Genomic DNA, 25,764 nt, shown 5'->3' with positions numbered 1-25,764 from the left:
ACAAACCACAGATTGAAAAAACTTATTGTCTTTTTTTCTTCAAAATAAATTAAAATTGTGTTTTCATCAGTATCAGACACACCCCTCTCTGACCTCTGCCCTCTGACTCGTGACAGTGAAACAGTTTCGGTAAAAAGCATGAAGCATTAGCTGAGACTGAACCGTTAGGACTCTTAGTGTCTAACCTGAAGTCCTCATAAGTGTCATAAACATGATAAACATAAACTCATCAGGTCAGACAGAGCAGCCGTTGTGTTCGTGAACAAACACACTCCCACTATTCTATAAACAAAGCCTAGTGTTTACCCATAACATCAGGAGACAAAGCTTTTGTTGACTATGAACTCAACAGGGACAGGCTGAGTCCAGCAGGGACTAGAGACCAGAACCACTAAAGACTGAGATTATAGAGGGGAAAAGATTCAGTGCTGAATCATGACCGCCTGGCTTCATCACAGCATATCGACCTCCTGCAGTGTGTGTGTGATACTGGCCCATCATGACACAGCCTCTTTCACTTTCTATCAACTACAATCTGATTCATTCCTGTCTAAAACTTCAGATTCAGAGAAAAAATTAAGAGTTGATTGATTTCAGTTATTTTATAATTATTCAATAATTGGTTATGTCAACCACACACAAGAGGACAGACAGGGTAACTGCATCATAACTGCACTCATCATCTTCAGGTTGGACTTACCGATGAAGGCTAAACGTGGACAAATAAATCAGCTCTATGAACCAATCAATAAATCAATGATATTTTGAACTAATAAGAGGAGCCGCCAATACATGATAAAAAGCGGCTGATAAATGTCAGTACCAATCAAATAATCGATGGTAAAGTAAAAGGCATATATATAATCAATCAACCCTGAGTCAGAAAGGAGCAGGTGTGACTTTAATAGATATTGTAGACACCACACACACGCTATCATGTGTCTCCGAAGAAAGCATATAGACCATACAGCCTTACAGAAGCATTTATCCTTATGTTAAATATAGAGCAACCTGAGACCCTTGGTTCAGATTCCTGATCTGAATGGATCTCCGTGCAACAAGCAGAATCCTAGTCGATCCATCCTACTGCATCCAATGATTGAGCCAGCAACTAGAGAGCTATTTCACAGGAAAAGTTATCCTCCATCCTTCCTGGATATGTTTTGTCATCCATCTGACAGAAAAGTCAACCTCAAGGTGGCACTGAACAAAAAACCCTCCAGTTTCTTCTAAAATGCCCAATACACACACAGTAATTATACTGGTTTAGTGGTAGATGAGAGCTTATTCTACATGTTTAAACATGTTTCTGTCTCTTTTTGAAAGGGAGGGGGGGAAAGCGTTGTTCACGTCCTTCATGTTTCTCACGTTACACTACCACGATGTAAGAAGTGCCGTATTTAAAATCTACTGCGTAGAAGAATAATTAGCAGAGTGTGAGAAAGAAGTTTTTTTTTTTTTAATCTTCCGGTGAAGGTTAAAGATTCCGGGGGCCGCGAGGCAGGTGAAGCAGGTTGCTTCAGTCACGTGACAACCTGAAGGAAGCCGAGTTAAAATGACGAAACGACTGCCCCGCTGGAGCAGGCGGGGCGGGACTACACGCCACTCTAACCGCTCTGATTGGCCACAGCCCACGTCAGTCAGAAGTTTCGTAGCATGTAATTGGCCACTGGAGTTCTCCTTTTCCGAACCGGGTCCAAGTCTGGGAACTTGTTGTGTGGCGCATTTGTCTGAACTGTTCGGCATGAAAATAGAACTTCCCGGAGGAGTTATCGGATTTTCACGGATCTAAACTGTAGAAGTTTGTTCAAGGCGCCACGAAAGCAAACAGATCAGCAAGCGTGAAACTTTCCACCTGAGGACTCACTTGGTGAAGTAAAAGAAAATGGCAGACAGCGATGAGCGGCAGGTCTCTTCCACCACACCTCTGTTTAGCGAGGGGATTCATCACTACCAGGCCGAGATGGACCCGGAGCCGGACCAGCCCAAACAAAACCTGTTCAGCGTGGACGATATCGTAGACCTGGTCGGTGGAGCACAGGACGCTCTGGAGAGACACATAGCCGAAGATAGTGCGCCACACGAGGTCACAGAAACTCCCTTGGCGCCCATATCGGAGCCGGTAAGGATACCGGAACCAGAACCGGAGCCAGAAGTAAAGGAAACGGGGCCCGGGGTGGCGAAGCAGATTCCGGACTCAACCGTGTCTTCTTTTGTCCCCGAGACCCTCATATTCTCTGGTGAGTCCCAGGTTGTCTCTCCCAAGGCCGAACCGGAACGTACAAACATCACCCCGGAGCCAGAAACTGCCCCGCAGAGAGACGCCCTCCCAGCGGCTGGACTCCGGAAAACAGCTCCAGCCCCCGCAGAGGCAGCGCAGCGACCTGCGGTGAAGGAGGACTCACCGACTCCTGCAACGTGTGAGTATCTGGACGGAAAACAGCGGATAGTCTGAGCAGGGACGATATTTTCCCCCGAACTCAAATTTTATGAATAATTATGACTTTCTGACTCGAACTAAATAAATCGGAATCAGATTTTAATGCTTTTTTCTGGTGATCACGGTTTCTGGGCTTCTGTCTGCGTTAGCATCCAGACTGTCTGGGTGTCGACATGCAGATAAATAAAACCAGAGAAACCACACAGCTACACGCCGAATGACGTCTGAAATCACCCGTTCGGTGATGTTAACGTGTCGGTCGGTCTGTTCGGGCAGGGCCGGGTCGGTTCCGGTTGTTGGCCCGGTTAGCGGTGATGCTGCCCCGGCCGGGCGGATAGTCCCTGTGGGGAAGAGTCTGACCCCTGAATGTGAACTCGGATTGGGAAAACCAACTTGTTTGTGTTGTGAAGATGACTGCGGTTGATCATTTTGTCGGTGTTTACCGGGTTAGGGGCGGCTTCTCGGCCCGTTCGGCTGCGTTGTACAGAGTGGCCCACCTGTTTTCACCGACAGGAGGCGGCGTCTTGTCCGCCGCTGACCGTAGCAGATATTTCTCTTTATCATTCAGGGTCACTCAACACCGAGCTGCATTTCACGGTTTAGCTGCGTATTTAACGTTAACGTTTGTCTAACGGTTTATAAATGTCACCATTGTCTCTGCTCAGCCCGTCTGCTCGTGCCTCGATCCTCCGGCTAAAGGCTTCCATTATCGGACACGAACCCTGGTTAACTAGGCCTGGGACTGAGGATCTCATCCAGCACCGGGAGTTTCCCCGGGGAACCTCTCTGTGCTCGATGACATCCAGCGGTTTCGTGTCCATCCAAACCAGCTGGAGAGAACAGACACGCCCGAGAGTCTGAGGTTCCTCTGCCACAGACAGGGACTGCAGTGCTAAGCTAACTTACAACGTAATACTTTATTGGGCTGCAGTGTAGACCTTTACCCGGGTCCGGAGGACGGGCTGATGACGGGGAGACCGAAACAGACTAAGGGCCCCTCAGACAGCGAGCTGTCCGATAATGGACGCCGGGAAATCAAGCTGTGAACCAGATTAGTCACAACAAAGGAATCCGCTCCGTCCACTCCCTCTCGGCTTCCGTCCGTGTCCAGATCATTACGACACAATTCATCCTGAAATCAGAGCTCTATTTTTGTATTATGTTATTCCGGCTTCATATATATCACCCCCTCAAAATAAATAAATAAAAATAAAAAAAATTCTCCCACAGTGGGGGTACACTGGGCCGCTCAAGCCTTTAAATGTGGCGTTCATTGACGTTTGATCTGAAGGAGTTTGACTGTTTGACGTGAGGTAGGAATAAACACCCCCCCCCCAAAAAAAAAAAAAAAACAAAAAAAAAAAACATGAGGAGGCAGCAGAGACTGGGTGGGGCTGCTTGGCCTGACGGGGATGGATAAATCATGAGCTCCAGTTTAGACCAGCACAGTCACCAGTCAGAACAAAAGGCTAATGTGTTCAGAAACCATAAAGGGTGATGATAGTAGACAAAAGATTCTTTAGGTTATGAATGGTTAAAACCTGAATTGAATGAAATGTGGTGAAAGTAGCTGCTCTGATCAGGTTTTGGTTTGACAATGATTGCCATTACTTCATTAATCTGAGGAAAATTAGTTGAGGGATACAGCAGATCTTGATTGGTTAAATTCTCACTGAAAAAATTCAGATACTGTGCCTATTTTTGCTGTATTGTCTAGATTATGTGGCCATAATAGCCATAGTGGATTACAAGTATGAAATTGGAAATACAAGAAGCTGTTATAGGTTAGTACAGTATGTGTTAAATTATTCTCTGGTCTTCTTGGATTGAAATTTGTATAAAATCTTGTACAGCAGAAAGTGTCCCTAAAATTAAGTTTAGGGAAAATGGAAACGATCACAATGAATTTACTATCATTCCATACATACATCCAGCCACAATTTTGCTCATGATTTTTAGATTACTAAAATTAAATATCTAAATCTAACAAAAGTTGCGTTGCATCACACAAATACACGTTGCCAAGCCTTTGAGATGAGGTCTCGTTCCCCCAGGACTGACGGGTGGTTTAACCACCACCGGCTTCCATTTTATTTTTGGGTCACCTATATCTGTCACTGCATGTTTGATGTGGTCAGGTGGATTAGATGGAGACACACAGTCACAGAGGCTCTAAGATGTGTCTGTCTGTGTTGTTGTTGTCTCTGTATCCTGTTCTGTGTGGTTACAAGCTTGAATCAGCTCCCTCTACCCAAAACATTATCACTTCCACTGTAGAGGTCAGAGCGGTGGTTACGCTTCAGTTTCCTGCTGATGTTAATCTTGAAACCTCAGCAGTGGCAGCTCTTTCTGTCCCTGGACTCAGGAAGTGTATCTTCATTCAAGAGTGACATCACTGCAGAAACATATGGTCTAACCCTAACCCAGAACTTTTAGTGAAAGAGAAGAGGTCATGCTAAACCTGTAGTTTATGTCAGATAATTGATTAAAAAGTAATGGGAAGCTGAGAGGCTGTGACAGGAAGTGAACCAATTTTTTTTATTTTACAAGATGGCAGCTGGTAAGGCATTGGCCTTAAGTCATTCATCAGTGTTAGGTTGAGGCATTCCTTTTACTTGTTGTTCAAAGAAGCACGTGCAACTAAACCTCCTGGGTTTGAATGTTTGGTTCCCAGTAGGAATCAAGTCAATTCCTCGGCATGATCTAGCTCGACCTGGTGGATTAGGCCATGCCAGGTTGGTCAGACTCAGCCTGGTGACTGGTTTGTATTGTGGAGGTGATAAATTGATAACTGCAATTGATCTTTTTGATGTATATGTTCCACCAGCAGCAGCTGTCTGATAAGATCAGTGAAGTCATTGATTTTAGGTTTATTATTTGTGCATTTGTATATATTTTAATTGTTAGTGTTGGGTTAGTTGTTATTTGTAAATAGACTGCTCAATAAGATGAAGGGAAGTTGAATATCTCCTGGATCTTGATAAACAATTAACTGAAGTTAAAATTTTTGCTTGGTTGGTTGTATAACTTTTTGAACAAATTGACGTAACAGTCGATGGAAACTAAAGTCCTCATCATTCGCTGAAGCTGCAGTCACATTGAAGATTACTCTGAAAAATTGAAACCACAGCAGCATCATACGTCTCCTCAATATGGACATTTGTATCTTCCTTCCTGGAGGAGCTAGAAGGTCTGGCCGACCTGATTTGGCTGCAGGTGCTGTATTACGCTGTCAGTTGTGACAAGGACATAAGCACAATTGTAGGGAAAGACGACTCAGCCAGCTGCTCTCCACTTTCCTGAGGCCAACAACTGTAAAACCATTTCCTTTGTAATGTCGTCTTCTACTGCGTCTTCACTCACTTTCTGTGACACCAAAACAGCTAAAACTAATTCACTAAGTCAGTTTTTTTTACTTCCTGAATAAACAGATCAATGACATTTCACTGATATGGTTTTTTAATGAAGACTGTTCACTGTTTCCTTCAGTTTATGAACAGTGTATTTGCATTTGATAGTCTGTGTGTAATTGTGTGTTGTTGTTGGACAGTCCTCTAACATTAACTCACTCTACATTATTCATGTGTCTCTCTGACAGTGGTTGTGTGTTTTTTGGGCAGAATTTTCTGTATTACCTCCAGTTGCAACTTTTATGCATCATCCCTTGCTGTTGTTCTGTTTGTGTCTCTCTTATGCTGACCTGTCCTCAGACTTTGCCCCTTTGTGTCACCTTGTAGTCAGGATTGGGGTTCGAAAAAGCCTTAGTTAAGGAGCAGAGTCTGTGCTCGAGTTTCATTGGTCGGTTGGTAGCAGGAAGAAAGAAAATGGACAGGAAGGGATGACAGCTGATGTTTACACAGCCGTTCAAACAGTTGTTTAGAGAAGAACAACTGGCCCAACAAGGTGACAGGTAAACACACACCTGTTTGGTTGAAGTCAAGCGTGGCTTTGGTCATGCTAACATAAAGGTATCATGGTGGCTTCGTTGCTCTGTCTGTTTGTTGGGAATCTCGGAACGGCACTTCATAAAATGACAGAGTACTGAGAATTAAAGAAAAAAGAAAACTAACTGTATCTCAATATCAGGTCTTCAGGGACATTTGAGGAGGATTTCTTGCTCTTCCTCTGCTCCTTGTCCTCTTCCGCTGGTCTTATAAACTTACTGAGTTCTCTCTCTCTCCCCCCTTTTCTTCCACAGATGTAAATTCTTCTAAATCTCAGACTTCTCTGATGCAGTTCCCTACAGGCAAGTTTTCTGTTCTTCCTCATATGTCCTCCTGCAGTTCCTCCTCTTTTCCCTCCACTCCTACCTTAACCCATTTGTGCATGTCCTTAGCTGCAGTCGTGTCACTTGTAACATTAGTGTGTTACTCTCAGCGCTGATTGTGCTGAGTTTGTCTAAACTCGTATGTGACTGTTGTGCTGTCGTACAGTAGTTTGTTTGATGATGAAGATTCGCCTCAGTCGTGAGGCACTGATTCTTCCCAATGAAGTTCAGACATATTGTGAGGTGAATCATCACCATCTGATACACTCAGCATGTCTTCCCCCAAAGACAAGACCCCCACCCACCCCCCCACCATGACACAAAACCAACACCCCTTCATGTCAGGCTAGCTGCTTGGTTCGCTGAACACCAGACAAATGCTGACAGGTTGTGACCGTATCACCTTGTTATCCTTTTACACTAGAGCAGTGGAAACTCAGCTTCAACACATCATTTCTAATTTCAGCTGATTTACTCGTCTCCTCCATTCAGACATCCAGAGCTCTCTGCAGTTAATGGACATAAATTTGGATGTAGGCTGATGGTCAGAGTGTGACGTGTTCAATTAAATTCCACAATGTGGCGGACCGCCACAACCAAAACCTGTATGACTGGGTTTGACCAAATAATTCACCTGTTCAGACATTGTGGTTAATCAAACAGATTGATTATCTCCACACTGACTTCCAGCTTCACACCTGTAACTGTTGAAATTCACAGCAGAATGAGCTTACGATCAGACATGGCTTGTTGTGTTCTGGCACCGCCAGACGTGGTGTCACCCCTCAGTGGTCAGTTTCCTGTTCACTGAATCACCTGATAGTAAATTGGAGCTCATGTTTCTGGAGGTTTGACCCTGTGAAGTAGTATTACAGCAACTAGACTTCAGGTCTTTGGGTTTTGCTAAAACACACCTGCTGTTTTTTTCTAAAAACAGCATTGCTCAGACTGTATGTGATGAGTCCAACCTTTCAGCAGCACCTGTCTGGCCTAAATAGTTTAATATTGTCTGTTAATGAAAATGCAAACTTCATTACTTTAGCTGTAACGGACAAGGTTAGGATGAACTGTGACCCTTTCTTTGAGAATCAAAAGAAGTGTATCTCATAATTTTAGTTGGTTTGTGCTGTTTTATCAGACAGATAGACATAACGTGTGTATGAGCATCTAAACCTCAACCCAGGTGTGGTGGGCGCTGTAAGGAATGGAGTATGTCTTTGATATGTTCTGTGTTGCATTCTCCCCTCTCCCTCTCAAGCACTGGGACAGAGGGGTGATTCCCCTGCTCCCATCTCCCCTCTCTCCCCTCTTCACTCCCCTGACTCTCTGGAGGAGCTCTCTCTGACCGAGAGTCCCAACCAGCCCCCTACTTCCGGATCTGCTGCACCCTTGGGCTCCTTCTCCACTGAACCTCCCACTTCTCATTCCAAGGACATGTCTTGGGAGAGTGAACAGGGTGACTCTGAGCTGAGTCGTAGTAAGGATAAGGAAGACCTTCCAGATCCATTAGCTGGCCCTTACCTGAGTTTAGGGAAAGACCCAGGGCCTCACAATATATGTGAAGACAGCGGAGTTTCCTTTTCACCTGAGGAGAAGCTGAGTAGCTCAGACAGGTCCTCCATTGGCCCGTCCACAGTAAACCCCCAAATGATGGTCCCTGGGTCTCACCTTACCTCCTCTAACCCAACAGAGCACTGGGACTCATCATTCCTACCATCTAAAGAGGACTCTAAAGTCTCAATGGAAAGCCTCTCCAAAGACACAGCCTTTAGCGCTTCCAAGTATGAGCCAGACATGCAGGGGAACCAGTCTGATGAAGATGGCAACTTAATGTATGAGGCGAAGAAAAATAGTAATCCATTTGAAGGTTATTCCCCACTGGCTGATAGTGGCTACTCCCACTTTGGAGAATCAAAGTCTGACAGCAGACCCTCAGAAATGTCAGAGAGTCCCACTCCAGATCTGGTTCAGTACAGACAGACTGGAGAATACCAGGATAACCCACCATCTTTAATAGATGAAAGAAGTAGGTTTGAGATGGGCAAGATGGCTGCTGATTCACTTGTGCAGTCAGTCACTCACTTATCCTCTGGTGTTAAAGATGATGAAGGTGAGGAGCAGGATTCCTCCATGCCGCCGTCACTTCCAGACATCCTGAAGTCTTCCCCACTTAACCCTGAAAAAATTGACTCTGGCTCCTCTGAGGGAAGTCCAGAGGAACAGAGTCCCATCCTAGAACGGAGAATGATGGAGTCACCAAACCCTCCAATCAATCTGTCTGCCAACAACCCATTTGCTTTTGATGCAAAAGTGTCCCTGTTGAAGGAGATGGCAGAGGAGATGGAAGAGAGAGCCGCAGATAAAGCAAAAGTTGAAGATGACAAAAGCTTTGGAGCATTTGATCTTGTCAAAGAGGCAGAGGAAACTGCCCCAGTTAACCTCAAAGAAGAGGAACCCATCAAGATTGAGCAGAAAGATTGGTTCCTCAGCCAGGATTCTCCCAGTGCGACGATGGAAAAGTTTGAACCACTGGGCTTCCAGAACAAAAAGACCCCTGCTGAGGATTCTGATTCGGAGTCACCCACAGAAGATTCTTTGTCTCCAGTCTTAGAAGCCATGGCAAAAAACCCTGCAAGCTTCCAGGTGGAAACAGAAAAGAAGGACGTGAATATGGAGGTGGACGAGCCAGAGGTGGCTGAAGAGGTCTCTGAGCATGAAGTGTCCTCTGAGGAGTTTGAGTTCATTGAGCGTCCTCCAAGAGGCGTTATTGATGAGTTCCTTGAAGCTCTGGATACTTCTAAATTTGCCTCCTCCAAGGCCCCAGAAATCCCCATGGATGACGACCTGAGCTTTGGTCAGAAAGACATGCCTTTAGTTTCTGTTCCTTCTCCAAAAAAAGTGGCCCCACCCCCTGAGATTGAAGAAGATGCTCCAAGTCAGAGCTCCTACTGCCTCCTTAACCAGCCATCCCCTGAGCAGGGGAAGGCCAAAGTTGAGAAGTTTGACATCCAGCAGCCAATGTCCACTGCACCACTCACTTCCTCCACTGTTGGCAACCAAGAAGAGGCAGTCGCAAAGAAGAGCATGGAGGGCAGCAAAATGTTTAAGGTGCCCGACCTGAACATAAGAGCAGGTAAAATCAATCAGTTCTGCCATGGAAACCACCCCCACCCCCTTCCTCATTTTTCATCTCCATGTTGGTTGCCCTTGTCATTTTCCCTCCTTAGTTCAGTTCTTCACCCACCCAAGCACCAGTTGGTGTTTATTCCTCATTGTTGTGAGTGCCACCTTTTCGGTTTGACAGTGAATCCTTTGCATGCAGCAAAATATTGCTCTGATTTCTGTATGTGTTTATGCCATTGTTGTTCAACCTTTGCTTTTCCTGCTTTGTGGAAATTGTGCCATTAGAATAACTCATTCATGCTACCATAATTTTATTTGTCATGATGTTAATTTATATCCATCCATCTTCATCCACTTGTCCGTACACACACACACTTTTTTTTATTGTTCCGTAAAATTGGCTGGAGATCGAAGAGGAGGTTATTGAAGGTCTTCGTTATTGGTTCACTGTGATATCAAGAGTCATTTGACCTGATCAAGAACTGAATTAACCTTGCTGCCCAACTTAAGTTTCTGTATGTTGGAGTGAGGTGTTTAGTACCATTGCCTCCCAGCAAGTTTGTGGTTCGAGCTCCAGGTCTGGGCCTTTCTGTGCGAAGTTGATGAGTTGATCTATATCTAATCCTTCCCTCTGGGTTCTCCATCTTCTTCCCGCAGTCCAAAGACCTGCAGGTTAATTGGTGTCTCTAAATTGCCCCAGGTGTGAGTGTGAGCATTAATGGTTGCATGTCCAATGTGTGTGTCGGCCCTCTAATGGACTTACAACCTGTCCAGGATAAACCTCACCCAGCTGCTATTGGCTCCAGACCCCTGTAACACACAAACAGGACTGAAGATGACTGGAATGGTTTTAAAAAGGTTATTAGCCCTATTAAAGGAGGATCAGGTCCCTCAGCTTCACAGTTGACCCAGATATAAATGAGTGAATGTAACATAAGTGAAACTAACTTAGGCACTTTGACTGAAATTATGAATCATCTATTAAAATGCTCTTTTCTTCTTCTCTGGGTAGAGACTGCTGCTGTTCAATAAGCAATAATGATATTTTGCACATTCAGCTGTGAATGATAGAAAAATAATTTATCTTAATAGAAATGGATTGTGAGTTTTATTTAAGATGTTAATCAGTTCATATAATTGCATGCACAGACTCTTTGTAACTTAGCTGTCTTGTGCATGAGTGCGTGCAGAGAACATAGATGACTGGTGAATTAAAGCCTCTACCTCCTCCGTCAGTACCACCCTGGTAGGCTCAGAGGGTTCTCTGATCTCAGACCTCTGTCAAGATGGTTTGTTCACTAGAGGCCTGCCAAAAAATCAATTCATATAAGAATTGCGATTCTCATTTACTACGATTCAGAATCAATTTATGTCGATAAATGTCCCAAAATCAATTTAAAACTAAATAGTCTCTCTAGTCTGGTCCGATCTAGTCTCTGGGCATCCCGTCTCTAGTGTGGTCTGTAGCCCTGTCCATCACTCGTTACCAATTAACCAATTACCCAACCGGGAATCGAACTGCGCCCTTCTTATTGCGGGGCAACAGCGTTAACCACTATGCAACCGGGCTGCTTTGGCCACCACATACATTTACATCAAGTCACCAATTAACACCAACTAGACATACGTGACAATGCTTTTATGCAACAATTCCATCTAAGCATGGATAATGTTAGGGTTATGTTTAAAACTGAAAAAGACACTTTCATGTCTCCGTTTGTCATTCTGTCAGACTAGAGTAGATCATGAGGATCCTTTGTGCACACACATAAATAATTATGAATCAAAATGTTTTGAATCGAATCCTAGCCCCAATAATCAGAATTGAATCGAATCGTGAAATAGTATAAGATTCCCACCCAAATTGTTCACTCTGACCTCAGAATGGGGATCACTTCTGTGTTATTACACTCAGTGGCATTAAGGTAGAGGCTGACAACTTATTTACTCTTACTGTCATTTGTTGGTAAATCAGTAAAACTTAATCCAATCCATAATGGATAACCTGTTGGGATGTTGTCATCAACAAGTTTCTTTACTTGTGAGGAAATTACATTAAATGGCACCCTCTGGTGGAAGATGTCTGTGATTACCACTGATACTCCTGTCTCAGTACTTTTTAAAAGAGACCAGTTCTTGGTTTTGTGTCTTAAGGCATAATGCTGTTGTTTTAAATCAAGCCACAATGTACATTTATTAACCATAACCATTACTACATTCAATTTGTGGTTCTAGGTGGCTAAAGTCATTGTTACTGAAGAGTTAAAGCCACTTCAGTTTTTTCCTGTTGAAACTATGGTTGACCTTTGTGTCATTCATGGTCCACTTTGTCTGATCAGACTTTAATCACATTAATGATTATTTATTATTGGTCTCTGGGTTCAGTTCCTCTGGATTTTCACTCAGCATCTTTTTTTTTTTTTTTTTTTTTTTTTTTAACTGTTCAGATGATGAAGATGATCAGCCCTGAGCCAGACAATGAAGGTGAAATTTAACACCCTACATTGGTGTCAAGACATGTTGATGTGTAGCTCTGAACACAACAGTGATTATATCTGGGTACATGGGACAGTATTAACCTTGATTCAGTTAAAGAGGAGGCGATTTGTCTACAGGCCTGTATTAACTGTCTTTACTGGGGTTTCGCTCAGTGGCAGATCATTTTGCTGCGTCTCTGCTTTGTCAGCAGCCTGGAGAGAGTGGGGGAAGGTGGAGGAATGACGAAGGGAAAGTGGGTGAAGAGGGTGTAAAGAAAAGGAACTGTGTGTATGTCGTGGTGGTGGGGGTCATTGGTTGGTGCTGGGGAGGAGGAGGAGGGTAGCTGGAGGCCTGAGCAGAGGGAGGGGAAGAACGTTTATAGTTGCTGCGTCAGAGCTCTGGCAGCAGACAGTCAGCTGACAGCTCGTCTGCAGGACGCTCTTCATTTACTGCAGTTGGGCCACCCCCAGAGGAAAGCTTGCTCAAGTTCTCCCCTCCCATCCCTCCTCCTCTGCTGCCTCTTCCTTCTGCAGCCCAACACACAGTTTACCCTCACGTCTGCATTTATACAGCCTGGAATGAAAGTCTAATTGGGCAACATGGAGAACAACTGTGAGGACAAAAAGGAGAATGAGTCTGCTGCACCTGCATGGAGAGACTGGGGTAAACCTTGACCTTTATTTCTCTGGTGGAGCAGGAAAACCCTCCACCCTTGTTTCTCTGGAGCACCGTAATCCTCCATGGCTCTAAGCTAATGAGGTGGGAGGATCAGTGGAGGCAGTCACTGTGTCTAAGGAGCTCAGGGCTCTGGTCTTGTGTGCAGATGTTTCTGTGTGTTTGCTTTAAGTTGTACGCTAGTTTTAGCAGTATTCAGGAACAAGGAGCAGCTTTTTCACCTTTTGCATTTTCCCGCAGAATGACGACTCTTGCTCCTCCTCCTTGTGTGTCCGTATTGATATTAATGACAAGCCTGTGATTGTTATGAGGCCAGGTATGTGTGGCGTGTTACAGCTGGACTTCAGGAAATGTTCTGATTGGTGACAGTTAGAAAGCAGTGGTCCTCTGTTACTCTTGAACTGACGACCTGACAGGTTGTTCTGCAGTGGAGGCAAACTTGGTGAACTCATTCTGAAAACATGTTGATTTACCAAAAGAAATGAAGAGAATTGAAAACAAACCCTGACCTGCAGCAGCGTTTCCTCTTCTGTTAAGATTTATAATTGTTTGAAGTTCATCATTTATGTTTTGCAAATTCAATCATTCTTCACATGCTTTTGATTTTTACCAATTAAAAAATAATAATTATGAGTCAGTCACAGTCGGTATGTGATTGTTTTGACATTTGTCTAGAAAAATATTTTGATCATTGCAGAAATTTGTCCTTTTCTGGTTGATTTCTGTATTAAAATAAAATTCTGAGTTTGTGTGTTGTCAGTGGACTTTAACCTGCAGCCACGTGTCAGGTGAAACCACGACTGCGTCAGCTCCGCCAATGCCACGCTTGACTGTGTTTGATTAGTCTGATGACCTCAGGTGCGTCTTCAGCTCTCTTCCGCAGGTGTTTGACCTGTGACCTGCAGGTGACACTTCCTTCCTGATGTGTGACATCAGCTCATTTTAAGGACGCAAACAAGTTTTTTGTTAAACTTGTCGAAGCTCAGAAAGTTTCCTCTTTAACTCTGAAGCTGAAAGTTGTCCATCTGGGCCTGAGGCCGAGCCGCACACTCTGTGCCCCCCCCCCCGCCCTCTCCCTCTCCCTCCCCCTCTCCCTCCCCCTCTCTCCCCCCTCCCTCTCTCTCTCTCTCTCTCTCTCTCTCTCTTCCTCTCTCTCTCTCTCTTCCTCCTCGCTCTCTCTCTTCTCTCTCTCTCTCTCCTCCCTCCCTCTCTCTCTCTCTCTTCCTCTCTCTCCTCTCTCTCCCTCCCTCTCTCTCTCTCTCCTCGCCTCTCTCTCTCGCTCTCCTCCTCTTCCTCTCCCTCTCGCTCTCTCTTCCTCCTCTCCTCTCTCTTCCTCGTCTCTCTCTCTCCCTCCCTCCCTCTCTCTCTCTCTCTCTCTCTTCCTCTCTCTCTCTCTCTCTCCCTCTCTCTTCTCTCTCTCTCCCTCCCCCCCCCCCCCCCCCTCTCCCCTCCCCCCTCTCCCCTCCCCCCTCCCTCTCTCTCTCTCTCTCTTCCTCTCTCTCTCCCCCCCCCCCTCTCTCTCTCTCTTCTCTCTCTCTCTCTCTCTCCCTCCCCCCCCCCCTCTCTCCCTCTCTCTCTCTCTCTTCCTCTCCCTCCCTCCCTCTCCCTCTCTCTCTCTCTCTTCCTCTCTCCCCCCCTCCCCTCCGTCAGCCAGGCGGAGCCGCCGTGCTGCTGCTCTCTGCGGAGGTTCAAGATGGACGCCAAACGGGGTTAGTGTGGTGCTAATCTTTTGTTTACCGGCAGGCTGTCTTCTCTTTGTGGTTTCCCGCGGCTATGTCTCGTTTGTGTCCGTGTTTGGAGTTGTCCTCCCCCGTAGCGGGGCTGCGGTCGGCCCGGGGAGGGTCGGAGCGGATCTGGCTGCCTGCGGAGGTCAGGCCGGACGGTTTGACGTTTTGTGCCCGCTGAGGGGACGCGGGTTCTGGAGGAAGCTGCTGATTTTAAATCGTATCGGGAGGGCACAGCAGTTTAAACGGGCAGAAATAGTTCGGTGGCCGGTTCGGCTAGATGTGAAGCCTGGTCTATTTTTAGCCGATCTCCGGCAGTGCTAGCATGCCTGCTACCATATGTAGCCAGGCGGCCGCATTAGGACCGACCCCCCGACCCCCCCGGTGGCTGCCTGTCAAACTAAGACGGGGGGGCAGCCGGTGTCAGCGGTTCTTCTGCAGCAGTTCAGGCCGCCGGCAGGGGTGTGTGTGTCTACCCTCGGACCTCAGCCCACCTGCGGTCCGGGGGTGCTGGTTTTAATGGGCCATAATGGGCCGGATGAGTTCGGTTATAAGATCGTTCTGGTGTTTAATGTGAGGCTGGAGAAACGGGGTGAGGGAACCCATCATGAAACACATCGATCAGCACCTTCAGCTGCCGGTTGGATTTTAGAGTCACAGTGGGCCTGATTGATTCAATCCTTACAGCTAAGAAATGTCCAGAAACTTTCAAAGATACTCAATAGATTTCTCAAACATGCAACGAAATGAGAACATTGAAAATAGCAATGTTGAATCATATGATAAATGAAACAAGACTAAATCCATTTTATTGGCACACAGACTCAGTGACTCTTTGCTGCCTTTGTGTTGATGACTAGTAACAGGAGAATGTCAATGCTAAATAACCCTGAGTTTCCAACAGACCAGATCAGGGGTCAGAGGTCACAGATGAGCTGTACTGCAGGGTTAGGGTTAGCTTGTTCTTGCCTGAATTTTTTTTTTAACTATTAGACGTGTGGGGAAACCTTGAACTGTCTGATTCTTGGGAACAGAACCAACCTTATGGTGCAGCAATGGTGACGTAAGATCTTTACTTCTAATATTGTCCATTGACCTGCCTGGAATTTTCCGGTGAAATATTAGCATCTGCCCAGTGATCCAGGTTATGAGCTCAGCTGTTTCACATTCACAAACTACCTTCATCTTTGTCTGCCTCCTCCTGTAGTAGTGGATCTCCTCTACTGGCGTGATGTGAAAACCACAGGTGTGGTGTTCGGCGCCGCTCTGCTGCTGCTCCTATCGCTGACCGTGTGCAGCATTGTGAGCGTCTGCTCCTATGTCGGCCTGGCTCTGCTCTCTGTCACCATCTGCTTCAGGATATACAAAGGCATCCTCCAGGCCATCCAGAAGTCAGATGAGGGTCACCCATTCAAGTGAGTCCCACCCCTACTTGTCAGTGGTCATGGATATTAATCTTAATCTCCACAAACATCTTCAATTATTCACACATTCAGCAATGAAAAGCTGGTAGACCAATATAGACCATAAAAATAAATATCTTGTTTAGTGTTTAACAGCTGCTTTGGACTAACCATTTACTTTGGTTCTTTGCTTTTTACCAATGTGTGTGTGTGTGTGTGTGTGTGTGTGTGTGTGTGTGTGTGTGTGTGTGTGTGTGCCCTCCCTGATTGCCTCCTAAAAACCATCTTGATAAAGATGAATTATCTCCATTAACTCTTGCTTTTTAACACATTTGCTTTGTCAAACTTGAGTGAAAGTAACCTGATCCCACAGAGAGCTGAAACTGAATGAACATATTTGGTGTGAATATTAAATTAAATAGTGATGTATCATCATTATGTATTTGACTTGGTGCTACACATTTTTAAACTTTTGAAAAGAAAATCTCAATGTGAGTAAAGTTAATCATCAGCCTGTCCCTTTCAGGCAGTACCTTGACCAGGAGGTGGCACTCTCTGACGATATGGTCCACAAGTACAGCGACATGGCTCTGGCCAAAATCAACAAGACCATAGGTGAACTGAGGCGCCTGTTTCTGGTCGAGGACCTGGTGGACTCTATCAAGGTGAAAACTGTGGTGGGAAAACAGCAGATGGGCTGATTTCTGTCTGTCTTTGTCCCTGATTTAGTAACATCCAATTATGTATTTCTCAATACTTAACAAACGAGTGTGGAAAACAAGCAATGTTCTCCTCAGTTAGCAGAAAGAGCACATGACACCCTCAACACACACACACGTACACGCAAAGAAGCAGAGATGTCCAAGTGGAACCATGTTCAGAATAGCTGTCAGGTCTGATGACACCATGTCGGCTGTTTCCTGACGTTGGGGATCATGCTGATGTGGACCGTACAGAACCGGGACTGATCTCAGGTTCTACAGTGTGAAACTGCTGCACTGACATCAGTCATTAAAGCTGACCCTTTCCACATCTGGAAACAGTTCATCCAGATGTTCTATCAGTGAACAATTATAACTTAAACTTTGATCCACTAAATTTAAGAGGAGTGAAAATGGCAGCCAATTGTCCAACATGGAGCATTTTAGTGACGTGAGACAGGAAGAGGAAAAGAGGAGAATCTTAACCCTAATATGAATATATCATCAGAAGAATTATATCATTAATATGAAACCAAATTAAATAACTATTCATCAGAAAAAACGGTGCCCTTGCCATGGTAAGCTTAGATGCATGTTCTACCATTTTCTGACTTGGTAAAAGAATTCATAACTATTTACAGCTGTACTTTTATGAGGTTGGCCAGGAAGGACTCAGGTTTCCTATTCTTGTCTCCAGTTTGCCGTGTTGATGTGGATCCTGACCTATGTTGGTGCCTTGTTTAACGGACTCACTCTGCTGATTCTAGGTGAGTCTTAACAGTCTTAACCACGGAGTCCTGAACCTGTTTGTCAGTGACTCTGAAGAGATGCAGCAGGTTCTCAGCTTCAGACCTCGACTGTCCAATGTCTCTACATATTGAACTGATGACATAACACTTTGAGTTCATAATTTAAAAGACTAATGATTTGACCTCTGACCCCTGAGCCATTAATGTCCAACTCCTCTTATTTCTCAGGCCTGATTGGAGCATTCAGCTGCCCTATCGTCTATGAGAAACACCAGGTCAGTTTTTACCCATAACCCACCTTTGCCTTTAATGATATGAGAGCTGCTCAAGGGCTGTTGAGCATCAACCTGTCAGGGGGAGGACATGTTGACTGACCTTTTAGGTGTGTTTGATTCTTACATCTGGATGATTAGAGAGCAGCTCAGGATCACCTGATCTCAGACGACAGATATGGTCCAGGCAGAGGTTGCACTAGACTTTTTCATTGTCTGCCATTTTTAAGGGACAGGTTAAAAAAAATCTGATATAATCTATTTTTACCTGTCATTTTAATTTTCATTTTTTACTGATAATAAAGACATAGTCAATAGCATTTAATTTTCTTTCATTCGTTTTTAATGCAAATTCAATTAGAACAATCTAAATGATGCACTTATAAAGGCTTGAAAGAAAACATTCATCATGTCAACACCACATTCCCCCGCAGTGACATCGGGACAACTCAGTTCACCTGCTGCGGCCTGAAATCAGTCTCATTCACACCTTGCTTCTGTTGCGCATGGAGTGAAACAGGGTGCCCACTTGTGTGTAACCAAATGCGTCAAGTGAGGTTGCTGCAGAGGTGATTGTCATTAAATTCTGTACCTTTGCCTCGGACAGACGGCTTCTCATGGCTGTTTTGATATTGTTCTGAAGTAATTGCAAAATGTTAAAATGGCAAATGGCCCTCAAATTTGTCTGTCAAATCTTTAAAAAAATCTGTCAATTACGGAGAATACTCAGTTAACGCAACCCCTGGGTCCAGGTCACATGACAACATTAATGCACATCTGGAGCTGTAGATGATGTCATCCACCAACTGATCTTGATTCTGTTTGTTTTTAGGCTCAGATCGACCACTACCTGTCTCTGGTCAACAACCAGGTCAAAGAAGTTGTTGGGAAGTAAGTCCACAGTTATTTGAGGCCCGGAGGGTGAAGTATCAAACATCAGACCCAGTTAAACCAAACCAAACCCAGTTCTTTGTCCCGTCTAAGCCTGCTTTCTTCTCTGGTTTGTCTACAGGATTCAGGCGAAGGTTCCTGGAATGAAACGTAAAGCTGAGTGAAGTCCAGGTTCAGTCTGCATTCAGGAAGTCCTGAGACGAAGGGGTGGGGGTGTACATGTGAAGGAAGGCTGGAGAGGAGCCCTCCAACTCTTATTTGTCAAAATAATAAATAATTTGTTCCAGTTCAGCCTTTTTTGGTGGGAGTTGAAGCTAAACACCCCCTCTCTCCCCCGGGGCATTTTCATGATTTAGATTATCCTGAAACTGCAGTAGAGCCGAGTATTTTGTTTCGGCGTTGAAGGAGCGAGAGCAGCAGACAGTGACTTTTTTTTTTTTTTCCCTTTCTTTTTTTTCCCCGTCAATTTAGAAGTGTTTAGTGATTTTACTGTTGTCCCTCGAGTTTGTGTCCTCAGTGACCCGCTGCGTGGTTTTGCCTCAATGTGATGAATGATGGGTTTGTGAACGTCTTTGACTCCTGATGAGGGGGGGGTGGGGGGGGTTATTACCATTTAAAAACTTCATTGCTTCTGAGTAACTCTAGCTAGAATTATATCTAGAAAACCTTTGCCAGACAAACAGGACACATTACTTCCATTAAAGTTATTTCCATGTCATTGCAGTTGTCACATTAATGGAACTGTGGAAGGAACTTGTTTACATTCATCACATGGGAATAATATTCAAAGAAAAAAAATGGGATTTAAGGAAAAAAGCATCTTGTCTGTGGAGCTGAAACCTTCAAGCATTTGTTTGTTATGCAAGTATAACAGTGAATGATAAACTTCATATTTCACTTGTGATGATAGTGTTTGTGGAATGCATTGTGAGATGTAAACAATTATCAATAAAGCTTCTAGACGAAGGAAATCCTGTCGCCTCTTCTGTCACATAATCAGGTATCTGCAGGTGGCTTCTGTTGACTGATGAAGCCTGTTACCCACTAAGAAAAAAATTAAGCATAAGGATGAAGTTTAACGCTGTAAATCAACATGATCATTATCATGATGCAAACAGAAGCACAGGTGACAACTAACATAACGGTTTGTCTGGGGTTAGTGGTTGGTCATTAGTTATCCCAATGAGTATTCCTACCTCATCTGACGACTGGACAGTTGAATGGGGGGTCAAAGGCGACGCACTGGCTAGTGTGTATCAGTTGCAGCTGTCTGTACCCATGTTCCTAGTTTTTTTTTAAGACCAGGATGAGGTCCACCTTCATGTGTTTACATATCATATTTCTTTATTTTCTAATTTACTTTGGAGTGTTCGAAGTTGTTCTTGTTTCACAGACCACCCTCAATGGCGATCCCAAATTTTGGTGGAGATGAAAGGAATGATGCTTGACACATAATGTGTGTTTTAATTTGTCTGTTTTATCCCAGAAGGTTTTTGTGATCAGGGGTATCTCAAAAGGCTTGCTCCACTTAGCAGGGTCCTTGTGTAGCTTTGGCAACATGTAAATGTCTAGGTCTGGGCTCTGAATCACAGAGTAAAGTGTTTGAGTTTTTTTGTTTTTTTTTTTTGTTTTAACATTTCTTCTCTTTTGAATTTATTGATGATTTGGTTGACTAATGGGATGGTGTCCAGATAAAGAGTTATGTGTTATTTAATTTGTGATGGTTCTGATAGTGGGTTTGCTCTTTCTCTCTCCTTTCTGTTCTCCCTTTGGAAGAGCATGTGGCAGGGGGCGTGGCTGGCTGCTCCTGTGGCAGCAACAAGACACACCTGTTTCCTTTTACCTCATCACCTGCCTATATAAGCCTGCTCTTCACTCTACTGCACTGCTGGATGAGCCTGTTCCCTGTGCCAAGCCCCTTCAATGATTTTTGGCTCTTCAGCACGCTGTCTACATGTTCAACTTCTGTTTCATCTCCTGGGAAAGTATGCCACAGCGGCCAGCTCCCTGCCTCCCCAGCCTGTTTTCTGGGAACATTAAAACTTCCTGACACTTTCTATTAGTGTCAGTCTGTGCTGTGGGGTCCAAACTAAACAATGCACAGCATAATTTTCTGTATCCCTCCCAAAAATACTTCTCCCAATACATAACTACAATTTTACTAGCTTTATTGGCTGGTTTGGTCATAACATTTTATAGTAATCAACTCTTTGAGTGCCTAATTCTCTTCCTGAGTTAAATTTGGTAACCTTAACCCTCATGATGGATTTTTAAGTGAATATTAAAATAATTAAGATCTTTCCTAAGTAGCTCAACTGTTTTGGGAGGTTTTTCTTCCTTGGGAGGGGCCCATGTTGATGGAGTGAATTGTTGCAGTGTGCTATCTCCTTCATCACCTTAGAAAGCACCCAGTTTTAATATTCGATGGTAATTTTGAAGGCTGAATCTAGACTGTTTCCTGATTTTTCTATTAATGTGGGAATGAAGTCGAATCAAATCGGATTTATTTGTATAGCGTCAAATCATAATGAAGTTACATCAAGGCACTTAACATGTAGAGCAGGTCTAGACCAAATTTCACAAAATTATTTAAAAAGATCCAATAGATCCCCTGATGAGCAAGCACTTGGCAACAGTGGCAAGGAAAAACGTCCTTTAAGAGGCAGAAACCTCTGTCAGGTTGAGAGTGGGAGAGAGAGAGAGCATGGGGGGACTTTGGGGGGGGTGTAGGCAGGAACATGTTGCTACATGAAGTTTATGGAGATGAGCTGTAGTACGGAATTCATGAAGATATGGAGCAGCAGGCGTTGCAGGAACATGGGATGGCGATGAGTCACCATCTGCAGGATGAGGAGAGGAGCTGGGAGAGACAGAGACTTTGGGAAAACATGGTTAGTAAATGCAGTACACATGCTTAGAGATTTTTCAGAAGCATGGTTCTTATCAGCACATGCAAGGGGGAGAGAGAGAGATGTGGTCAGTGCTTCCCCAGTAGCCTAGGCCTATAGCAGCATAGCGAAAGAGTAGATGGACTTTATCTTTTTAACTATAAGCTCTGTCAAACAAGCCTGGTCTTGAAAATTGCTCAAGAGTCCGCCCCCCGGGCCGATACTGGAAGTTGGTTCCACAGAAGAGGAGCCTCATAACTGAAAGATCTGGCTCCAAATTTACTCTTAGACTCGAGGAACCACAAGTAAACCTCCATCTAGAGAGTGGAGTGGCCTGCTAGGACAATAAGGAACTATGAGCTCTCTGAGATATGATGGAGCTTGGCCATTATTAAATGTTTTAAGATTCTTTTAGTAAAACTTTGTTTTAAAGGTTCCAATTGTGTTTTTAACAGTTTTTTTGCTTAAACTCAATCATGAATTCATTTTAGATGTTTATTATTTAGACCCATTTTAGGGTTAGGGTTAGTAATAATAAAAAAAAAAAGTAGTTTTTAATGAAGTTTATATTCAATTTTTAATTCATTTAATTACATTTTTTTATCTTTTCTGTCACAGGTAAGTCCACAAGAAAGTAACTCCAGATAAGTATGGTTTAACTTTTTTTGCAATATTATTTTACAGGTAAGTAAAAATTTACCAAGTTACGTTCCTTTTTCCAATAAAGATATTTTTAATTCAGTGTTTTCAGTGTTAACCCTAACCCTAACCCAAAGAGGACATGCCACTAAGGGGTGGTGGCATGAACTGTGTACACTCCATCCAGCCCTGTGAAGCATCACTCTTATCCCCTATAAGGCCTTGTGGATATAATTGTCCCAATCTACAAATTAGGGTCCCCATTGTTCTCTGTCTTGGGGTCTGATTCAGGCCGAATTGTATCTTAAGAGAGAGATGAGTACAGACTACAAATGGTGTTCTGTATTCCTAGAAAGGTATTAATTTGGGGCCAAATAGTAGATAAATTGGGGTTATCACAAGGTCATCCCAAAGTAACATATCATAAAACACAGAAGTCAAGAAAATATATACAATAGGTCACAGGAGACATTTATTTCAGGTCCAAGTGCTCCACCCAGTGGTGAAGCATGGCCTCTGCCGTTTCTCTGGACCAGTGCACTTTGTCCTTTTCAGTGCTGAACTTTGAGGTTGGGAGCTGGGGAATGAAATGGCAATATTGTGAAATATATTTATTAATTCGCTCCAGGTTCCTCTTGTGTGTCTGTGGGAGCTCCTGTGAAAAGTTAATAAGAGGCACTATTGTCTGTGTTTGAGGGAAGTGCCTCTTTGTAGCTCTCAGGGCCATTTGGAGCTGTTTAATGGCAAAGGATGAGGTCTTTTGGGCCCTGTGATTCAAGCCAAAGGCCAAAACAATTGTGTGGGGGGCCTGGGAGCAGATGGCTTTGGAAATGATGGCCCCTGCGTGTCTGAAGTTGGCCCCTGGGTAACTGTCAATTTGCAGATTGTGGTGTTTGAATGGGGGACAACGGGCCAGATTGTAATCTCCCATGATCAGGACGGGCTGTCTGATTGTGAGGACCCAGTCCCTCATTTTTTTATTGGTGTAAATGTGTCTGGTGGGTCGGCGTTTAGAAACCTGAGCAGATGAGTTGGAGGGAGGGAGCCGTGGAGAAGCCAACGGAGAATGAGAAGAAGGACCAGGTGGAGCAGCCGTTGGAGCAGGTGCAGGTGCTGGAGGTGTTAGTTAAGAAAATAAAAAGGGGGGGGGGGGATTAGGGTTAGGGGGTTAGGTTTAGGGTAAGGGAAATGGGGGTGGTTAGGGTTAGGGTTATGGGTTGTATTAAATTAGGGTGCACTGGCCTACTGAAATGCGGGAGGATGGTGAAGTAGGGAGGAGCGCTGCCTTCCACTCGGGGGAGCAGGGTTCGGACCCCAGGCAGAGCACCCGTATGGAGAGAGGAACCTGTAGAAGAGATTTTTTTAACAAGTTCACTGGGATGAAGTCCTTCAAGAGGTTAAAGGTGAGTAGGTAGCATCCCAGTCTTCATCGCTCGGATCCAATTCTAGATTTAATAAGATTAGGAGATATAGAATAAAGGAAATAATAAAAATAAAAATATAAAAAGGTTAATATAAATGAAATTGCTAATACATAAGTGCTGTAATGTAAGTGCTATAGAAATGATAAAATAATTAAATGAAGTGCTAAGGGTTAGGGTTAGGGTTAGGGGGTTAGGGTTAGGGTTGGGGTTGGGTTAGGGTTATGGTTTGTGTTAAATTAGGATGCACTGGCCTACTGAAATGCGGGAGGATGGTGAAGTAGGGAGGAGCGCTGCCTTCCACTTGGGGGAGCAGGGTTCGGACCCTAGGCAGAGCACCCGTATGAAGAGAGGAACCTGTAGAAGAGATTTTTAACAAGTTCACTGGGATGAAGTCCTGCAAAGGTTAAAGGTGAGTAGGTAGCATCCCAGTCTTCATCGCTCGGATCCAAATCTAGATTTACTAAGAATAATAATCTATTTTAAATTTAAATTTAAATTAGGAGATATAAAATAAAAAAATAATAATATAATAGATAAAAATATAAAAAGGTTAATATAAATGAAATTGCTAATAAATAAGTGCTGTAATGTAAATGCTATGATAAAATAATTAAATGAAGTGCTAAAAACAAGGGGTCATGCAAGATATAATAAGTGCTGTAAAATTGGATGCAAATTGGATGCAAAACCATGCAAAACATCATAAGTGCTGTAAAAGAGTTTTATTAAAATATTAAGAAAACATGCAAATAAGTGCATAAAATAAATAGTAAACATGCTAAGAATTTATAAACAAATATATTTGTAATAAAGAAAAATAAATTTAAGTAAATCTCCTTTATAAAAATAAAAAGAATTTTTTTGAAGAGTATTTACGTCCTGATGGGGAATCGAACCCTGGGCTACTAGGGGCAGAGCAAAGTTTTAAGCTGTAAGCTAATTCAGGGCTGAAATATAGTAGGATCCGTGCGATGGAAAAAGTACAGGCACTGACCTGGGAAGATCGTGTCGGGAGGGGGAGGCCTCCCGGCTCGGTTGTCCCAAGTCTGTGGAGTAAAACTCTTCGCTCTCTAAATCTGTTGAAAGTTATGGTATTTTATTTAGTGGTTCAGTATTGAGAAAAAGGTAGAAGGGTGCGTCCAGACAGGTTTAGCGGGTTGGTATGATCAGTCGACCTTCCCTAATATGAAAAAAAGAGGAAACTGAAGGTTATTGGGGGGGGGGGGAAGAAAAAAGGGGAAAAAGAGAAAGGGAGGGGTTAAGGTTAGGATTAGGGAGGGTTTTAAGTTAAAGAAAGGGAAGGGGTTAGGGTTAGGAAAAGGGGAGGTTTGGTGTATAGTAAGAGGGGAAAGGTTAAGGTTAGGGGGAAGGGTTGAGGTTAGGTATGGGATTTGGAACCGGTATCCTCCTCGGAGGAACCGGAATTGCTCGGTCCATCCCCCACATTCCCTGTATCCCTTGCCCCAGAAGAGATGGACCGCCGGGGGGGCGGGGCTTATGCCTCCCATAGCGGGTTAGGGTTAGGGTTAGGTGTGAAGGTGTTTAGGCCATCCCCGTGAGGGGATGGCCCATGCACTGGCCATCAACAGGTCGCCTCAGGGTTAGGGTTAGGGTTAGGGGTTAGGGGTTAGGGTTAGGTAGGGGATTTGGAAACGGTATCCTCCTAGGAGGAACCGGAAGCGCACGGTCCATCCCCCACATTCCCTGTCTCCCTTGCCCCAGAAAAGATGGACCGCTAAGGGGGCGGGGCTTAGGGTTAGGGTTAGGGTTAGGTTGGGGAACTGAAGCTCTTCCCCAGGAGGGGAAGAAAGGTGCACGGTCCTTAGGGTTAGGGTTAGGTTTTGGGAAAGAGAAGGGCGCCATCCCCTGGGGGATGGTCCCTTAGTGCACGCGCACTTCCCAGGGACCCCCTGGTCCCCCTTACTGAGTCGTGTTTTGTTTTTTTGTTTTTTTATTTTATTTTAACTTAAATTAAATTATAATAAAAAACGAATAAAAGAATCAAAAAAGAAATAATTCCCATAAAAAAGGCCATTCCCCACACACACCGCCGCGACGTTTCGACCTGATTTAGGTCTTCTTCAGGCTAA

The 25,764-nt window shown here is 44.2% G+C and overlaps 1 protein-coding gene across 6 annotated transcripts; it reads left to right on the top strand.

Annotated features, from left to right (window-relative positions):
* The first annotated feature begins 1,655 nt into the window (after positions 1–1,655).
* On the top strand, positions 1,656–19,689 carry LOC115055054 (reticulon-4-like). 6 transcript variants are annotated; one of them, XM_029520457.1, is made up of 9 exons: positions 1,656–2,420; positions 6,639–6,686; positions 7,966–9,840; positions 15,915–16,122; positions 16,637–16,775; positions 17,509–17,578; positions 17,789–17,835; positions 18,665–18,723; positions 18,845–19,689. In XM_029520457.1, exons 1-9 carry the CDS (start codon positions 1,886–1,888, stop codon positions 18,885–18,887), a joined length of 3,024 nt encoding a protein of 1,007 aa, XP_029376317.1. In that variant the 5' UTR covers positions 1,656–1,885; the 3' UTR covers positions 18,888–19,689. The 6 variants fall into 6 exon arrangements, with proteins under 6 accessions (XP_029376317.1, XP_029376321.1, XP_029376318.1 ...); XM_029520461.1 differs by lacking the exons at positions 6,639–6,686; positions 7,966–9,840 and adding exons at positions 10,503–10,512; positions 13,842–13,866 and having other exon boundaries at positions 1,674–2,424; XM_029520458.1 differs by lacking the exon at positions 7,966–9,840 and having other exon boundaries at positions 1,674–2,420.
* Positions 19,690–25,764: the final 6,075 nt, after the last annotated feature.

The sequence above is a fragment of the Echeneis naucrates genome, chromosome 15 (genome assembly GCF_900963305.1).
Source record: "Echeneis naucrates chromosome 15, fEcheNa1.1, whole genome shotgun sequence".
In the NCBI taxonomy this organism is placed as follows: domain Eukaryota; kingdom Metazoa; phylum Chordata; class Actinopteri; order Carangiformes; family Echeneidae; genus Echeneis; species Echeneis naucrates.
The sequence above is the reverse complement of the archived record's forward strand: the minus strand, read 5'-3'. Positions and strand labels throughout refer to the sequence as shown.